The 18,456-nt window shown below is 32.8% G+C and overlaps 1 protein-coding gene across 8 annotated transcripts in view; it reads left to right on the top strand.

Annotated features, from left to right (window-relative positions):
- LOC145255594 (heterogeneous nuclear ribonucleoprotein L-like) overlaps positions 1–18,456 on the top strand; it is an 81,077-nt gene that overhangs the window by 27,985 nt on the left and 34,636 nt on the right. For all 8 annotated transcript variants that reach the window (XM_080114078.1, XM_080114077.1, XM_080114080.1 and 5 more), the window contains exons 2-4: positions 2,704–2,825; positions 10,862–10,910; positions 16,621–16,733. In XM_080114078.1, the coding sequence (XP_079970204.1) occupies positions 2,713–2,825; positions 10,862–10,910; positions 16,621–16,733 (275 nt within the window). In that variant the 5' untranslated portion in view covers positions 2,704–2,712. The remainder of the gene's footprint in view (positions 1–2,703; positions 2,826–10,861; positions 10,911–16,620; positions 16,734–18,456) is intronic.

Below are 18,456 nucleotides of genomic sequence, written 5' to 3'. Positions count from 1 at the left end.
AGGGAATCTAGCTCCTCAAAAAGGGCACTCTGGATTTGAATAAGAATCAAATCTAGTGTTAAGATCCTAATGAAACGAAATGTACATAAGTGATTGTCATTTAATCCTGAACAACATCAGGTCTTCTTGCTGGAAATGTGTACCTGTTTCCTAAAGAAAAGTTAGAGAATCTACTTAAAAATTTAGTGTAATCATTTGTAGCATCTTCTGAGGAAGACGATGGAAGTCTCCTGTATTCAGTGGAGGGGAGGGATCTTAAAAATTTCAAATCCTTACATATATACAAAGTTATTTGTTGCACTGACATTGATATTAAAAGTCCGCTTTTCTATTTTAAAAGTGAATACAAATTATATACCAACATAACAATAAAAAAAGATAACTAATTTGCATATTTCTTTAAAAACCAACTTTCATTAATTCACTTTTCTTATTTGACTAGCGGGGGTACCCGACGTTGCCCGGGTGTTTGTAGTGGGGGGGGTAAATATTTAAAAAAAAAAAAAAACAATGTTAGACTTAAAAAAAAAATATAACCAAAAAAAAAACAGATTTTAAAAATGGAAAAAAAATCTTTTGTAGATGTAAAAGGAAGAAAAGGGGGGGGGCAGGTAGGCTCGAACCCGGAGCCTTGAAACCAATAGGCCGATGACATACACCTGCACTACAGCGACTGAAGCAATTTAAGATGTTAAATTTAGCGATTAAAAATGGAATGAGTTCAAATTGAGGTCAAACATCACGCAAGAGTTTTTAATGGGGTCAAATCTGCACTTAATTTTACTGCGGGATTTTTTTTTTTATATATATATATATATACACACCCAACTTAGTCTGGTTTGGTTTACCCAACGTGTTGGGAGGAAACCAGCTCCCCCGTTTATTAGAAAACCAACATTGACCAAACATCTATTGCTTTCTGGATGCTACCGGCCCGTAGGCCGAGAACCGCGCATTAGTTTCGCTTTTATACAAAAAGGCCGAATCAACACAAAAAGCGCCGAAAGAGCAGGAATTGTGTAAAACTCAATGTAAATAAAATTTAGCCGCGACGCACGTTCGCAATTCAAACATATTATGATCTACACAAGAAATATATAAGAAATTCTAAGCGATCGTATTGAAATCTATTTAAACAGATTTTATGACCGGCAGCCTGGTAGTGGTTGATGAAATCTAAAATGTGTATAAATTTCTCTAAAACGATGGAAGGGATCCAAAATCTTTACACCCCCCCCCCCTTCCTTAAACAATTACGTATATCTGATTATAATGAAATTTCTACTGTATGTATAAGACAGTAAATCGGTTTTCAAAAGCAGTTTTTAATTTTTTAGAATATGAGAGGGGAAATAATAGAAACTGTAAAGGTTTTATGAACATGATACAAACGGCCCTGAACGTCAATATTCATGATTTATTGAAATCCAAACTTACAGTGGCATAATTTTAAAAAATCTTATTTGGAAAAAAAAACTTTGTAGCATTTTAGTTTTTTAAAACCAGCTTTATAGTTTGGGGAGGATGGATTACTTTGTGACCCTTTAAAATTTGAAAAGAATTGTTAAATGTTTAAACTAGCTTCAAAATTCTTAGCAAAAATCCTCGCATTAAAATTTCAAAATTATTTACATTCAATCGTTTTATGGAATTAAAACATTACAAAATTAGATAACAATTTGATAATTTAAAATGATACTATAATTAAGTTGCGACTATCGAAATCTTGGATTTGTGGACGGTTATCCTCGTCTTTGTAATTGTTGTTTCACCACGTTTCAGCCTCCTCCTCCGTGGAGCAACTAATACACAAATTACTGATCTCAAAGGATTCCAATAATAAAATATCAAAATCCTATTTTAAAAAAGAAACGGATAAAAAAATACCAAATGAAAGTGAATCCTTTTTAGCAACGATAGGACATAATAAGTTGAAAATAAACTTTGAAAACGATCGATTACGTTGAATAAATTTTCTGTTAGAAATCAACAGTAAATTTTCTCAATTTCTCTACATCAAATTTTAATGACACGCTTACAAACTTTTTAATACTAAAATAAATTTGGAACCATTTGACCATATTTTTATGTCGGATTTGAATCCAGATATACTGCTACTAAACTGTATTTCTAGAATCCTTATTCTAATTTTGATCCAAATTCATTATTCTGATCCAAATTCATTATATGATTGTGATTCTAGGTATCCAAAAATTAAAGCTTCCACTTAAGGAGTCCCAAGAAGAAATAGGAAATCTGTCTGAATTTGTCTAATTCCTGTTGATAAAATTTAATGCCCATCTGAAATATTTAAATTTTTAAAGTGAGAGGTTGTGCGTGTATTATGGTCTAAAAAACTTTAATATTTAAAAGAAATTGAAATTAAGAATATTTATTAATTTAATGTCCGAATACTTTTCTAAACATTTGACGTATTTAAATTTTCATGAAGGTTCCACTTTCAATAAATCTAACTTAAACTATATATAGCTCACGTTGCCTATCTTTATGCCATACATCAATATTCTCACATAATGATTGGTTAATTAGTTTGAAAGTGAATCCAGTAATACAACTACATAAGCATATCTCACTCGTATAAACGTATCCTTAAAGATTTTTATATTGAGGAGAGGGTAACACGAAAGTTTAAGTTTCCTAATTTGTTGCATCCGATCTATAAATTGTTTTCTCTTTTTCTAGGACAAATTAATGGAGGATCCACATAAACCGTCACCTTCTCCTGTAGTGCACGTTCGAGGGCTTTCTGAAACTGTCGTGGAACAGGATTTGGTCGACACCCTACAAAACTTTGGATGTATTAGGTAAGTACAAGCTAATTTTATACGAGTACCTTTTTTAAAATGGTGAAAATTCAGCCAACAATTGCACTAATGCTTTTGAATCTTGAAAAAAAATATTTCAGTACATCTGCAAAGATTTCTTTTGTCTAATATAAATTCAATGTTAAAGTATTTTAATTTTTCCAAATTTTATGTTATAACCAGCTCTTTTATTTTGTGACAGAATTTTGTTGTATTTGGGGTGACTTATGAGTGCTTTATGCCAAATTGATTGAATATGGTCAAATTCGTGCTGATTTTTTCCATTAAATATTAATCCCTAACTGTGCACTGAACGGATCCAACTGTAGTTCATTGCACTTTTATAACGAAAGTCAATGCAAAATTTCAGCCAGATCGGACCAGTAGTTTCTGAGAAGTGAAACGCATGGGAAAACAGGCAAGTGTGTAATATTTGTGTATGTTCCCTATAGAAAGAAAAATTAGAGCCAATACATAAAAACTAAGTTTATTCATATGTTAATAAAAAAAATAAGAATCCAGAAAGTAGTGAATTGTTCTTGAGTCTTTAAGTGCATTCTTAAAAACACCTGAGTAGATCTTAATACTTGAAATATTATCGGCAAACATAAAATTTAAATGGTGATAATATTCTGAGAAAGACAATGGAAGTATTCTTGAATCTTTTTTTTCAACATGGCGAATCTCTATGGGAGATATGGGGAAAACTTCAAATACATAATTTGATTTTAATGGTCGCTAATGGGTCCAAATTCAAGTTCATACCGATTATCTGTAATCATATACAAAAAATCACTATAAATATTGTTTTAAGTGTTAATATAGAACTCATTTTGAATTACTTTATATTTACCCTTTTCTTTTTTCTTTTTTTTAATTTTATTAATCATTTGTTTAAATATGGTCATGTTTTAAGCTCTATAAGAAAATCCAAAAAACTTGGTTTATGGTACCTCAGGCAAAATATATCAAGGTTTTTATTTCAATATTCCTTGTATTACATTAAGTGCACAGTAAAAAAAAAAATTTTTTTTTGCGAAAATCCCTGTTGCATCCATCCTCAGGGGCTCAAGAGGTTTTAAAAAAAAAAAAAAAAAAAAAAATGACACATTTTGCCCCATAACTTTTTATTCATCCATTAGATTTTTTTTTTAAAACTTAACCAAAATGTGGAACTCATTGTTCTTAATATAAATCCAGTGTGGGTGACCCTGGCAAAATTCTGGTTCGCGTCCCCGGGGACTTTTAGTGCTAAAGATGCCCCCTCTTCCCCCCCCCCTAAACAAAACTTGATATGTCTGACTATATAGTGGTTTTTCACGGTGGTCAACTCAAATATACATGTGTTAAGACCTGAAACCTTACCGTTATCCATTTACACTGGGATTTGGTGTCCCCAGGGGCTCAAAAGCGGTCAAAAATGCACCAAAATTACACTTTTTGCCCCATAGCATTTGATCCATCCATTAGGTTTTCTTGAAACTTGGCTAAAATCTGGAGGCCATTGTTAATTCAGTATGGGTCACCCTGGCAAAATTCTGGTTTGCATCCCTTTGGGACTTATGGCTAAAAACATGTTTTTTGGAGCTCTTTTTTCATATTACTCAAAACCTTGATATGTATGTCTATATAGTAGTTTTCCATGGTGCTGAATTCAAATATACACGTCTTAAGGCATGAAACTGCACCTTTTTTTTTTTTACTGGAATTTGGCGATCTCGGGAGCTCAAAAGGAGTCACAAATGCCCCAAAATTACAAAAAAATAACTTACCCCATAACTTTTGCCCCATTCAGTAGATTTTTCTGAAACTTTGAAAATGTGAAGGCAACAGAGGGGAACCATGCACATGCGGCTTGTTTTAAAATGAGACAAATTTCAATGTTATTGTTAAATGCAGTAAATACAAAGATTGTGCCTGGCAAACAAAATCCTCGATTTATATTTAAACCACACGTATAACATACAAATTCCGAGTGTTTCAAACATCTAGTTTTTTCTATTAGGTGGTAAAAATGAGGCAGTTAAAAAAAGAATATAATTAATAATGGTAATGTTCTTCATTATGCAATGCTCATGTTAAGTTCTCTAACGTTATAGAATACTAGCTCAATCTACCAACATTGTTGTGAAAAAATCATTTTAGTTATTCCCCTTGATTTTTATTCAGAAATTCCTATACACCCGATAGCAAAATTGACTGGGAGGACAGGGGGTTAGGGTTTGTCAGTGTATTCACTAATGCTCCTAAAATCATAGAATTTTTATAATTTTCCATATATAAATTATCATTTCTGATTCCCCCTTTTTTTTTTTTGCCTCCAAATTCATGGTGTGATGGGCTTGCTATTTTTTGCTTTTCACTTATAAAGTTTCATCTGTGGAACTATTGAAATAAATATTACTTTTTTTTAAACCATTGTACAAATAAATACACATTGGTCTTTATTGTAAAGTGGAGTATTTTCCATACTAGCAGTCGTTTGGGCTGGTCTAGTAAAGTATATTGCTAATAAGAGTGCAAATGAAAATTTGCTTGTTGGAAGCAGTTTCATTTTGTGTTTTACTTTGAAAATATGGCAAGATAACTTTAGAATTTCGGCACTGTTAATTATTTCCGATTGCAGAAACAAATTTCTTGAGTGATTAACGAAATTTAGACTTTTTATCAAATCGAATATTGCATCATGTACGTTAAATGGTGTAATTAGTTGCTTCGTTGGTTGTGATCGACACCTGGTTGAAACTCAAGGTTTTGTCAATTGCGTAACCAATTTACCTGCTGCCTCTGGTGGTGATAACCGGCGTTGTCTGGTGAAATGTCTTGTTTTGAAAAAGCCACCACCCTCTTCCAACCTGTTTTCATTTGAAGTGGACAGGCACTGCCACCATCCGCTCCACTATAATTATGGAGTTTAAAAACAAGATTAACATCCTTTCATTTCCATGAGCATAAAAGCTCAGCTTACGACTTGACATAATAAAATCCTGAGTGTGCAATCAACGTGAAATAATGCACAGGAAGTGGTCCCTATCTATTTCCCTTATATGGACAGTGTGACACAAGGTTCGTTTTTAATGGGGAGGTGGGTATGTAGCATAGTTCTTGTGTTCTTTACTTGATCTCCAAATTGAAAAGCAGAAATGGAATGTCTTTTTTAAGCTTAAAGTTTATTGCATCTACAATATTGTTTTTATATATTCTACTTTTACGGTTACAACCAAACTTCAGCTGCTTCTCGCTGGCTGAGGTGTTCCCAAATCTTCTCAATTGATGCCATGCGTCTGCAACTGTTTGGTACATTCCTTAACGAACATAATAAAATAAAGAAAAACACAAATGTTTGCAATTTAAATTTTAGTTTCCAACACAAATTTATCAAAAAAAAAAATTTGTTGCATTCCAAACACGATTACTACTCGTGCCTCTGACCTACACTCCATTTCATATAAAGGGTGATTCAAATGTCAAGAACCAATCATTTGTTATAAATTGTTTGTAATTAATCGCTTATTATATAATTAAATTTAATAAAATATAAAAAGTTTAAAAAAGAATGTCTACTTAAATGGTCTGGCAAAACAAAAACTAACAATAGATAACTTTTCACTAAAGGAGAGAGAAAAAAAATCTATATTCCTGTAAATGTTTTTTGTGTGTAGATATTCATACTAAAAACTCTTATTTTTCTTTTCTATTTATTTCAAAAGAAAATGCAACTTTGTTATATATGGGTCATGGAATTGCATTCATCTGCTAAAGATTTACCTAATTTGCATATTCTTTTAAACATTCATTTTAATTAATTCCCTATTAGTTTTTTCAGTTTTTTTATGGGATGGCCATTTTTAGTTATCTATTATGTTTAATTATATCCATGCAGATATTCTACATGATTTATACTTGCGTAAAAAGCTTATAGTAAACACAAACCTTTCTATATGTGGTTTAAAAAATTTTGCCTATCAAAATCCTATTTTTGGTCTAGACATGAAATTTAATATATAAGGTATTCAAACCCATGCAAAACTTTGTATTTGGGTTTTAGCCTCCATATGAAAATTAAAGAAATGAAATTTGCCAGGTGAAGGTCAAACGATGGCATTACGAATATGCATGCGTAACGTAATAACTATTGGTTCGTGTTTTAATTTTTAGCCTTGCAGCAAACATGTCTTCATAGCTCAGGCATTACCGTCCAAGCAAAAAGTAAATCGTAAACTAAACATTTTGGTTTCAATTCTTGGTGATGCGGGAGTTATTTTAAATTATCTATAATATAAAAGGGAAAATGTTTGTATGTCTACCAAAAACTTTCGACACTGCCAAAATCAGTATTATTTGAAAGGTCAGTTTCTTGGATGACAAATATCAAAAAATTGGCCAAAAACATTGATTCTATGCTCGTCAACTGAACCGTTCTTTAAAAGAAGGGGGCGGTTTTTGCGTCAACATTTTTGCAAAGTCATCATACGCCTTGCAATGACTTAGCTTATTTTGAACGACTGCGATGTCATAAATCACAATGGACATGGCGGCCATTGGCTTTTTTACTTCTTTTTACACAGGAATCACCATTTATCAAGGCCAATGTGATTATAGCGTATATAAGTAATGGGAATTGGATTACTTGGGGGGGGGGGTCATCAAGAACTTGTTTACGTTGGACTTGAGGAAAATCAGATTGTAGTCAGCTGGAAAGCAGGCAATCGGAAGAGAATTCCACATGTGTGCAGTTCTAAGAAAGAAACTTTGTTCATGGAATTTAGGTTTAGACACAGATAAAGAGTGTGGGAAATTATTGATAGTGGTTTTGGTTAGACGAGTGTATTTCGTGAAAGTTGGGCGAGAGGGGACCATGGATTGAACCTCAGGCGAGCACTTTTCATGAAAATAACGATGAAGCAGAGACAGGTTCGCAACGTCTCCTCTGTAGGAAAGAGGTTGCAGGGAAGTGAAAAGGGTATCATTCCCCACTAAGCTACAAAGTTTATTTTGAACTCTGTCAAGGCAGGATGAGCTGCTTCTAGCAGCTTCTGCCCAGATATGGCAACAGTAATCCATCATTCGCTGTACCTGGCTTTTATATTGGTTGAGAATTGCATCAGGAGTGAGATTTCTACTGGGGTGGTAGAAGGATCCCACTATTTTTCCAGCAATTTTCACAATGTATTTGATATACGTGTTCCATTTTTGATGATTAGTAAAGGTCCAGCTCAGGAGCTTGTCAAAACCTGAAGCCTCCCCAAGACAAGACCCGTTCATTTCAATTGATGCCAGATGGGCATCAGAGCGTTGATGTAGAGATAGAAGCTTGGTTTTAGATGCATTAAAAGTAACTAGCCACCTCTTTCCCCATTGTACCACATGCTCAAGATCAGAAGAGAGAGAATCAGAGAACTTAGTTGTTTCTGGTCTTTGATGTGCTTCCATAGATTGTAGTGTCATCAGTATAAATGTCTACGAATGATGTAAGGGTTCGAGCCTGGCTATTGCAGCTAGTTTGTTCTGTTGCTCAATACCCTAACCATAAAATCTTTCCACACCTAAGCAACACCAGGGAACCCCCACTTGTTACTATATATTGAATCTAACATAATAAATACCAAATCTGTATTAATCAAAATGTCATATTTAAGCATATTTTATGACTGGGCAATGCCAGGTGGCCTACTAGTTAAAAATAAAGCAGATATATACACGCACACACGCACATTATTTGGTCTTTTTTTATTACACTCCTTCCAAATCCGATTTCCCAAACTATGTTTCTTATCGAAACAAAAATAAAACTTCAGGTATGGACATGTTCACTATTGACAAATTCAACATTAAAACCTATGCTTAAAGTTCTACAAACTGGTATAAATTGTAAATAGGTACAATAGTTTATAAGTTATTTAAATCAGCCTTATCTGTTAAATTGAATGATTTTCTAAACGTCATCAAATGTGAAGGTCGGGATAGAATTCATTCTGCTACAATTTTTGAGATGAAGCAACGTCAAAAGATCATTACATGGAGGTAAATTTATTTTTGGCCAGTGTTTATACTGTCATTGTGCATGCCGGGGGGGGGGGGCAAACATTCTGATCTGCAATGACTTTGGTTAAATGATCGGATGAATATGCAACTGCAGAGTGGGAGAAAAGATCCCATGAAGCTTGCTTCATCAGACGTGATGGATGTTATGCATATCTTAAGCGCTTTGACGTCTCATTTGGCCATGTACTGCATGCCACATCTTTTATAGCACTAGGAAGTGTGTTAGACCAAAAAAGGCCTTGTTTAAATTCATAAGAAATGATTTGACTGCAATCAACTTATATTAAAACTTTGGATTGAGCCACATGAGGGTCAGGTGTGAAATGTTGCTTGGTGTTGTCCACTGCAAGGTCCAAGATGATTGCAACATCTTAAAACTTAAACAACGTCGCAAAATATTTAAAAATGTAAATTATTTACATTGTGATTGTTTCAAGTTGGATGAGTTGGAGCGTCTTGTCCAAATCTGTAATTGATGACCTTTCTGACCTTTTGGAATAGAAAGCCATATTAATCCATGCCACATCCCTCCTTTTCGTAGCTGGTGCTTTACGCCATTGCTCCAAGACCATGCAGAACTTATCTAATATATATATATATATATATATACTTGTGTATAATATACTCGGTTCGTGTAATTCAGTAAATTTTATTATACCAATAGGTTTTAAGCCAAAAGTGGTTGATTTAAGGATTAAGCTACAAAATTATCACATTTCATAATTGAGCATTAATATACTGTGTGTTCAAAATCCAAGACTTCAAGACAAGGTGTTGATGGCAACAAAAAGTGTATTTCATTTTACGTTACAATTGTTTCAATGTCTAGTTCGACAATTTCAAGCATTATATCATTTGAAAATTTTCAACTAGACATTGAAACAATTGTAACGTAAAATGAAATACACTTTTTGTTGCCATCAAGTCTTGATTTTGCACACACAGTGTGTGTGTGTGTGTGTGTATGTATGTATATATATATATAAACAATTTTGAGTGATTAGGGAGGGAGGATGAGAGCTAACAATTTAGATATAGATCACAACTCAAAATTAGGTTATCAGCCTCCTCAAAAAGGTTGGAAAGGAACATTTTGAACAGAATTGTTTAAATATGTCAAGGAAAACAATATTAAAAATCATTGAATTTTAAAACAAAAGTAAACTGCCTTTTATAAATCGACTAGCCTGGGTGCCAGAAGGTGAGTGTGCAAAGATCTTGTTTTAGAAGGGAAAAAAAATATATATAGGAGCAGGCTCGAACCCTTAACGTGCAGAGGTGAAAAAAGCATACGGTCTTATTAATGCGCCAACTTTGTGTTGTCGCAGGCGTGCGAAATAACCTATTTTATGCAATGTCGTGGACTTGTACGACTTGCAAAAATGTCAACAAAAAAGGTGATCCCTCCTTGTAACAAAGAAAAACAGCCCAATTGATAGTGAAAGAATTAATCTTTTTGGCTAATTTTTCGATATTTGTCGTCCAAAAGACTGAGCTTTAAAGCGATAGCAATTTTGTCAGTCTGATGCATGTCAAAAGTTTTTGCGAAATATACAAACACACATACACGCACATTTTGCTTTTATTTATATATATATATATATATATATATATATATATATATATATATATATATATATAATGTATATGTATATTCAAAGAGTTACATTTTAGATTGCATATGCACATGAGTAGTGTGTAAACATAATGTTGAGATTACTGGAAATCGGAAATCAAAAATTGGGATTTGTTTTCTCCCTCCATTGCTGCTACTACAGAAAAGATTGTTTTTTAAAGTACCAATAAAATTAAGATCTATATATCACCTAGTGTGTAGTTGCGTTGTGAAAATATATGTACACTTTTTTATTGAAATATAATTACAAAAAGGTTTTTTAATTCAAATTCTTAAAATTGCTTATATATATTATATATTAATTTTGCATGTTTGAACATTTCTTTATTGATTTATTTCAATGTTTTCGTTTCAGTTATGTTATCATGATGCCAAAAAAACGACAAGCTCTGGTTGAATTTGAGGTATGTATCCAATATTTCTAAACATTGATTAATGTAATTTGGAGTGAAAAACCTTGGTTAGACATCAGATTGCAGTGAACTGAAAAGATGTGTCCATTAGCCAGCCATCAATGGCTGTGTGTGAAATTGGCTAGTCTGTCGAATGATGAGAAGTTTGTCGATTTAGTTATTTTATAAAATTCTTACTCTTCTCAGTGATAAAGCTTGTTCATTGGTTGAGTTTTTTTTAATGCCCCCCCCCCCTCAAAAAAAAAATTAAAGATTTGACATGAATAAATTTAAAATCTAGTAAGAATATCCTTTGTATTGGATTCTTCGAACTACTGTTCTTATCCAGGGCTCTACATTGCGAGAGAAATAGTCGCATTTGCGAGTGATTTTTCAAAGTGGTGACTAGAAATAATGAAACGCTTATCTTTTGGCAATTGTATTTTTTTCACTCACAACCTTGCAAAGCTAACTACACAGTGAAAAATATCTTTTCAACTTTTTTTTTATTTTTTTTATTTATTTTTTTTGTTAATAAAATGAGCAAAGTAAAAATATTTAAACAAAATGTTTAACAAAACCTTTTTTTCTTTTTTAGCAAAGGCTGTTTAAAAAGTATCTGAAGAAATTAGAATTTTTATACCTTCAAGTATAAATTTTGTTGTATATTTAGAATTACTTATTAAAAAAACACAGAAAAATCTTTATGATGTACATAATCGTCACAGAACGAAGATGTCATATTCTAAAAATCATGTGGGTTTGGCTAGTAACTTTTCTATTTGGCTAGTAAACGTTTTTTGTCTTTATAGTTCATGTTTTCTCCCACTTAAATCGAATAACCGTATGTGATCCATCCATCCTCCTCTTCAGAAGGAATCACGTGACCAGAATTCAAGAATTAACTTTTCAAAGTACAGGTTAATCCTAACAAACTGCTCTTAATTACTGCGTCTTAGAGACATGAATGCCTACGAGACATTATATTCGAGTGTCTAAGGTTTCTCTGTACGGAGATTTGTCGGGTCAACCTGGTATGCAGATATTTTTTCATACAAGTAAATCCTGGACAAATATTGAGAATCACATATTTGTAGCCCAAATAAGATCCTAGTATGGCTAATCCACACTAGCTTTTTTGCACTTTCTCCAAATGTTAACTCGAGTAGCAACACAAGTCTAGGTACTTCACCAGACTAGATGAATTTTTGTCCTGGAATCCAGTAAGACCAAGAGTCCACAAGAATTGAAATTGTCAGTTGGGGAGAGAAAAAATGTTCTTCACTTTCCAAACTCAGTTTTTGAGAGATCTGGAATGTTTGAATATCTATGTATCTAATGTAGAGTTTAAGTGTTAACCCCTACGTAAAGGACCCCCTTGATTTCCGAGATTTTCGACTGAAATGAAACAAAAAGTGAAAATGTGATTCATAGTTGTCCTTGATCATTATCACAAAAAAGAAAAAAAAATTTTCTTCAGTTAAAAGAACCTACACATATTCTGACACATTTCTATGTGCATTGCAATGTACTGGTTATTCTAAATGAAAAAAAAAAAAAAAAAAGGATTTGCATTCTTGGGATTTTTGTGATTCTCTGGCTCATGGTGCATCTATGTTACGAGCATCTCTATTCTTTCGAACCTCATGTTTTCTTAGCTTCTTTGTAGTTGCATTCATTTGTACTTTTTTGTGGCATTCACCCAGGATGGAGCGGTGTCCTGGATGAATACTGATCATGCACGACAGTTCGTAGCAGCTCCGATCTTTATGGGCAGCCATTCCCGGGACCAGCTGTCAAACACCGTAGACCTCTTGACTTGTAATAGGTTTGAAGTTGACATTGGTAGTCTATAATATCTTCGGCTGACCTCCGAGGCTTATTGTGGTACTTGTGCAAAGCCATTCTTAACCTGCTGAGAGGAGAGTGTTTTATGACTATTATGTACTTTCACCTAACAATTTAATAAGATATCGTAAAACTAATTTAACTTGAATACTATTTAAAAATAGTGCAGTTCAAATAAGTGCACAAGTATCGTCATTGTCAATCTTGGAATTATTGTTTCATGAATGAATCTGTTACGGGATGCAGTGTGGCTGAACCAACAAGTCTCCTCTTTACACGCACTTGGTCGAGGGAGATTATTCTGCATCATGCCAAGATTTGTGCATTGGAGATAAAATGATGCTAGTGGACCTGTAGAATTTTGTGGAGTTGATATAAGTCAAACACTACCAACCTTATGAGATCAGTGGCAATCATTGGCCATGTCTCTTGCGGCCATAGAGAATGATCGTTCAAACAAGCACCTAATAAATTCAAAATTCATTTGTACGTCACCTTTGTTGTGCACACCACATAGATGTAACGTTGTTAACTAGCTCAAGCCAATATTTTATGCATGTATTATCAATATGTTTAAACCAAATGTGATAATCACACTTAACCACTGGTTCTTGTTAAAATCACCAGTTAAGTGATCTGGAGTTTGGTCAGTACCAAATGGGTGAATGTTTGAAAGTACCAGGTTCTAGGAGAAGCATGTCCGTACAAAACTAAAATTCTCTCCCCTGAACGAGATACTCATGCGACTGGAGAGCATTTATGAATTTGATATTTCCCAGAAAGTTCATCCTTTGAAGCCGGATGAATCTTCACCTTAAATAGCACAAAGATGGTCGGAAAGGAACAATTGTATAAAATGACCATTGGTGAGGATATTACTGGAATTACTCGAAACAAAGGTTGGTAGCTAATCATAGATCGACACATTTTTATTACAAATGAGAAAAGGTAAAATTGTGCCTAATGAAATTTCTAAATCTCCAATATCAGAATGTCGAAACTGTTTTTTGTTTGAAGCATCATGAACATCGGACGAAACTTATCCGTCAACCCTTCTCTCTCTCTCTCTCTCTCTCTCTCTCTCTCTCAACTTTTCTCTTTGTTCCCTTCAGAATAGTAAATTCAGTATTGCACATATTAACATAATTTCTGTTTTGATGTAAAAATATAGATTTTCAAAACCATTTTTTTTTTTTTTTTTTTTTTTTTTTAATCTTTGCGGTCTTGTGTATGACCTGACCCTGGAGAAGTATGGAGTTAGCTTTTGGTTTATCGTTACTTCCAAATTCACTGACCTGCAAGGACCCCATCTATGGATTAGATAGAATTTTTTTTTTTTTTTTTTTTTCCCCCCCCTGCTTGATATAAAGCTGTCTTGGATGTCCTTGCAAACAGTAACACACCTTCACCATTCTAGTCTTGACGATGAAGTGGATAACACTGGACTGATGACCTGGGTGTACCAAATTCAAATCCAGGCGCTTTCATAGCACCACTTATAGATTCTAGCAACCTTCGTATGGTCCATTCTGTAAACGACTGATTCTAAAAAAAAAATTTTTTTTAAAAGTGAGTGAAATTAATGCCTTCAACTATATGAAGCCGATCAAGGGATGATTTATACAAATGCAAAGGGTTTATGGCTGAAATAGAATTTGTCATGAACGTGACAATAAACTGACTTGTCCGCTCTTGGGCAAGGTGCTCGCCTATATTCATCCACCACCCCCAAATACACCTTACCCAATCCTTTCTACGTTTTTTTTTTTTTTTTTTTTTTGTCAGCCATTTTTCTCAACCTTAGCAACTACTCAACCTTTCTTTATGAACTGCCTTAGATATTAGACAAAACTCTGGGAGTTTTGAAAAGTGTGGAATTTACTCCTAAGTTTCTATTACTCTCAGGTCCATTCTGATCAAGAGTAGTAGTAGTACTGGTCATTATCTCATCCATTGGTTAAATAGAAAGTATTGTTTACAGACTTTTTATTTTTAAAATGTACATCTACAAGCCAAATATTCAAACCAATCATAGACAAACTGTGTTTAAGGAAGCATAAAATTACCCAAAACAAAATTGACATGCCGTAAAATTTATTGATCTATAAATATTGCTAGTTTTTCTCTACTTTATTATGATTTCCATGGAAGGTGCTGAGTTGGACTTGAATCGCTGGTTCATCCTATTAAGGCATTCACAGCAAGAACTCATCTTACTGCAACTAACTTTGCTTCTGAAGAAGCACTCAAACTTTATTTACAAGGTTTATATGCCTACAAACCAAATTAATGTACAAAACATGTATGGCTAAGGAGGCATAAATTACCCAACAACAAAATTGACATGTAAAATTTATTAACCGCATTAATCTATCATGATTTGCAAAACAGATGTATGTTTTAAGCTAAAAATGACCCAGTAACAGTTGACATGCCGTAAAACTCCTCAACCAACTCGACACATCTTATAATCTAAGATGTAGAATTTAGGCTAATCCCAAACTTAGGGTTAGTTTTGCGATTAATTAAAACCATATTTCCATCTTTATTATCGAGTAAGTTGCAGCATAATCATAAAAATTGTTTCTATCGCAAGTTTGTTTTGGCCAATGTAATCTTTCTTTGGGTTTCTTTTTCACTGTATAAAATTTCAAACTTGAAACTTTTCTAACGTCCACAAGGTAGATTGTTCTCGTTTTGTTAGTGACCAAGTAGAAGTCTTAAGTAATTCATAACATTTATAGTATTGCCCACACTAAGGATTGAACCTTTAACCTCCAGAAAATTGTCATTTAGAACTGATTAACATTTTATGCAATGCACCTCATGTTATTTCGCAGTTCTCACATTTGCAGCTGATGAGACAAGAACAATTTACTTCTGCCGATTAATAAACAATTCAGTTTGATATTATGTACAGATTCCATAGTATACGATCGTTATTGCAATTTTGTTTTGTTTAGATGTACCTATTTACTGTGCCTCCCCACGGGACAGAGTTAGACACCAGGGTCGTTTTTTAACGTGGAGAAAAGGTACAAAAATAAAAATTGTTTCAGTCGTGAAGGATTTCTCCTCCACCGAAAGAGAACAAGAAATAGAAGTGCAGCATCTGAAGAATAGATACTACACTTTGATCTTGACCAAAAGGCCAAGGATTTTTTAGATGTAATAATACAAATTGACAGTACTTTGCGTTTATAAAAAAAAATTGATTTCTCTGAAATCACTCCAGCTTTTTTAAGCTGTCTTCATTTCTTTCGATCCTTTCACTTTATATTTCTTCCCCTACATGTGTCTTGCTGCCCTTTTCCCTCTTATGACAGTTCTCTCTGAAAACTGAAGATGTTCATTTTGCTATGGAAGATAAGACTTTGGACAATTCATGACGTGGGTAGGAAAATTAGATGATTTGTTTCATCAAAAATTATTTTCTTTCCTCCATGCAGTCGGCAGTGTCTTTTTTTTTTTTTTTTTTTTTTTTTTTTTGCGATAAAACTTAACTTTTACATTAGCAGGAAAATTTTCTTTTTACTGTTTATTTCATGACTTTTAATGTGAGGGATCACTTTTCAATTATCAATTCTATTAAATTGATACCCCACTTTTTCGTCAATCAGCAAAACTCTCCTTAAGTTGTTTTTGTGGTATAAAGAAAAATTTAATAGAACATAATTGGAAAGTGATCTCCACATTAGTCATTAAAAAAAAAAAAAAAAAAATCTGCCAATATGAAAGTTATCAACAATAATTTTACAGAAGGTTGGTAAAGCTCGTTCGGGTCTGCCAAAATACCAAAAAAAAAAATGATTCCAAATTTTTTTACATTCTATTACTTGCATTCCTGAAAATTGTTTTTATTTTATCTCGTCAGGATTTTAATGGAGCAACTGAATGTGTGAATTATGCTCAGACTAACCAGCTGTATGTTAGTGGTCATCCTGCTTTCTTCAATTTTTCTACCAGTCAGAAAATTCAAAGACCAGGGTAAGCTCTGTTACTCTCACCCTTTCTCAGCATCAGTGTATGCAGGTATTTGATGGTTTTTAGAAATTAACTTCCAAACAAGCCTATTTCTGGCCAGGTCTTCATTCACCCCTTTGTCTCTTAACAATATTTATCACACTTGCTTCTTTGTTTATTAACAAAGGTAATTAAAGAAAGAATAAAAGCATTGGAATAGTCCATTTATATTAAAAAAAAAAAAAGCAATATACCATTATGTAGCTGTAACAATTTTTTTTTTTTTTTTTTCAAACACTTTTTCTTGATTTAGTATCTAACCGAAGCTCAATTGCTGTCCCATGTCATATTTGATACGGATCTGATTTCTAAATTATTAAAAGCCATCAAAATCGTTACAATATGTAAAATAGTAAAAATATACATATGCATGCAATTTTAATGTTATTTGCTAATGTTCAAGAATTTTTTTTTTTTCATCAATTTGCCACAACTGTTTTTCTAAATTAATTTACTTCCTAGATTTTTATTTTAATATTTGTATCATGTTTTTCTATAACAATTTTTTTAATTATGTTCATGTTTTGTTGGATGTTATGGAATCTGTTGAGGAAGAGATTTGTAGGTATAGATAAGTCATCTTAGAAACGATTGTACACCTGAATATTTTGTTAATCTTTAGTTCATGGAACTGATGTTCTAAATATTTCAATTGTATTTCTGTTCATCTGTCATTTATTTTTTATTTTTTTTGTAACATTTTGTTTCATTTTCACATCAAAATTAAACTTTAAACTTCCGTACATTAGAACTGTTTCAAAATCTAACATTTTTCTATATTTTAAATTTGAAATAAAACATGTACCATGTGATACAATCTGCATTCAAGTTTACGCAATCTTTTTCAAATCTGAAAAAATTTACAATATTACAATGGATTCATTTAGACAAAATATTAGCACGTAAACCCTTGTTAAAAGCTATTTTCATAATAAAGGCACATCCCATTTCTTTTAACCCTTATTGCCCACTGTGACTTGTTTTCTGTGATAGCTGAAAAAGAGCATTTCAGATATTAGGTTGGGAAGGCCTTTACTAACGCAAACATAATTCAAATTTTATGATTTTTTGGGGGGGGGGTTGTGGCTTAGTGATTTGCCCATCTCTTTCATTGCAAATTTGTACATACCATGAACTTTTTTTATATTACAACTAAATTAACTTTTCATGTTTTATTTTATTTATTTAAAAAAAAAAATCCAAAACGCCTTGTAAATACTTGCGCATCATATCTGGATATTTTTAATAATTTAGGTCCACAGTGAAAGAGGTATTGTGTTGTCTGTAATCTAGCGTAGGGATTAAACTAAACGGCACTCCCCTCTGTCTACTTTGGTTTTGTGTCACATCTTTTCACTTTTTTTTTTTTTTTTTTTTTTTTTTTTTTTTTTTTTTTTTTTTTTTAAATAAAAATAAAATTTTAGGGAATTTTTGATTGGAACAAAAATAAAAATGGCCTCCGTCTTTAAGGACTTCACCGTCACTAACTGAAGACACAACAGACTACTAAGTTCAGCATTGGAACGGATATCACAGCCTAAAGGCCAAAGAGTTGTAATCACAAAGTTAGGGTCAATAAAGTCACTTCTAGTTTCTTATATGTCTGAGACATGTTCAGTTGTTGATCTTTGAAAATTCATAAATTTTTAACATTTTTTTGTAGCATTCTTTTAATAAAATGAAAAAT

This window comes from Euprymna scolopes, chromosome 31, assembly GCF_053919585.1.
Source record: "Euprymna scolopes isolate OS-2025 chromosome 31, ASM5391958v1, whole genome shotgun sequence".
NCBI lineage: Eukaryota > Metazoa > Mollusca > Cephalopoda > Sepiida > Sepiolidae > Euprymna > Euprymna scolopes.
Note: the sequence above shows the minus strand (reverse complement) of the source record. Positions and strands in the feature narration are given on the sequence as shown.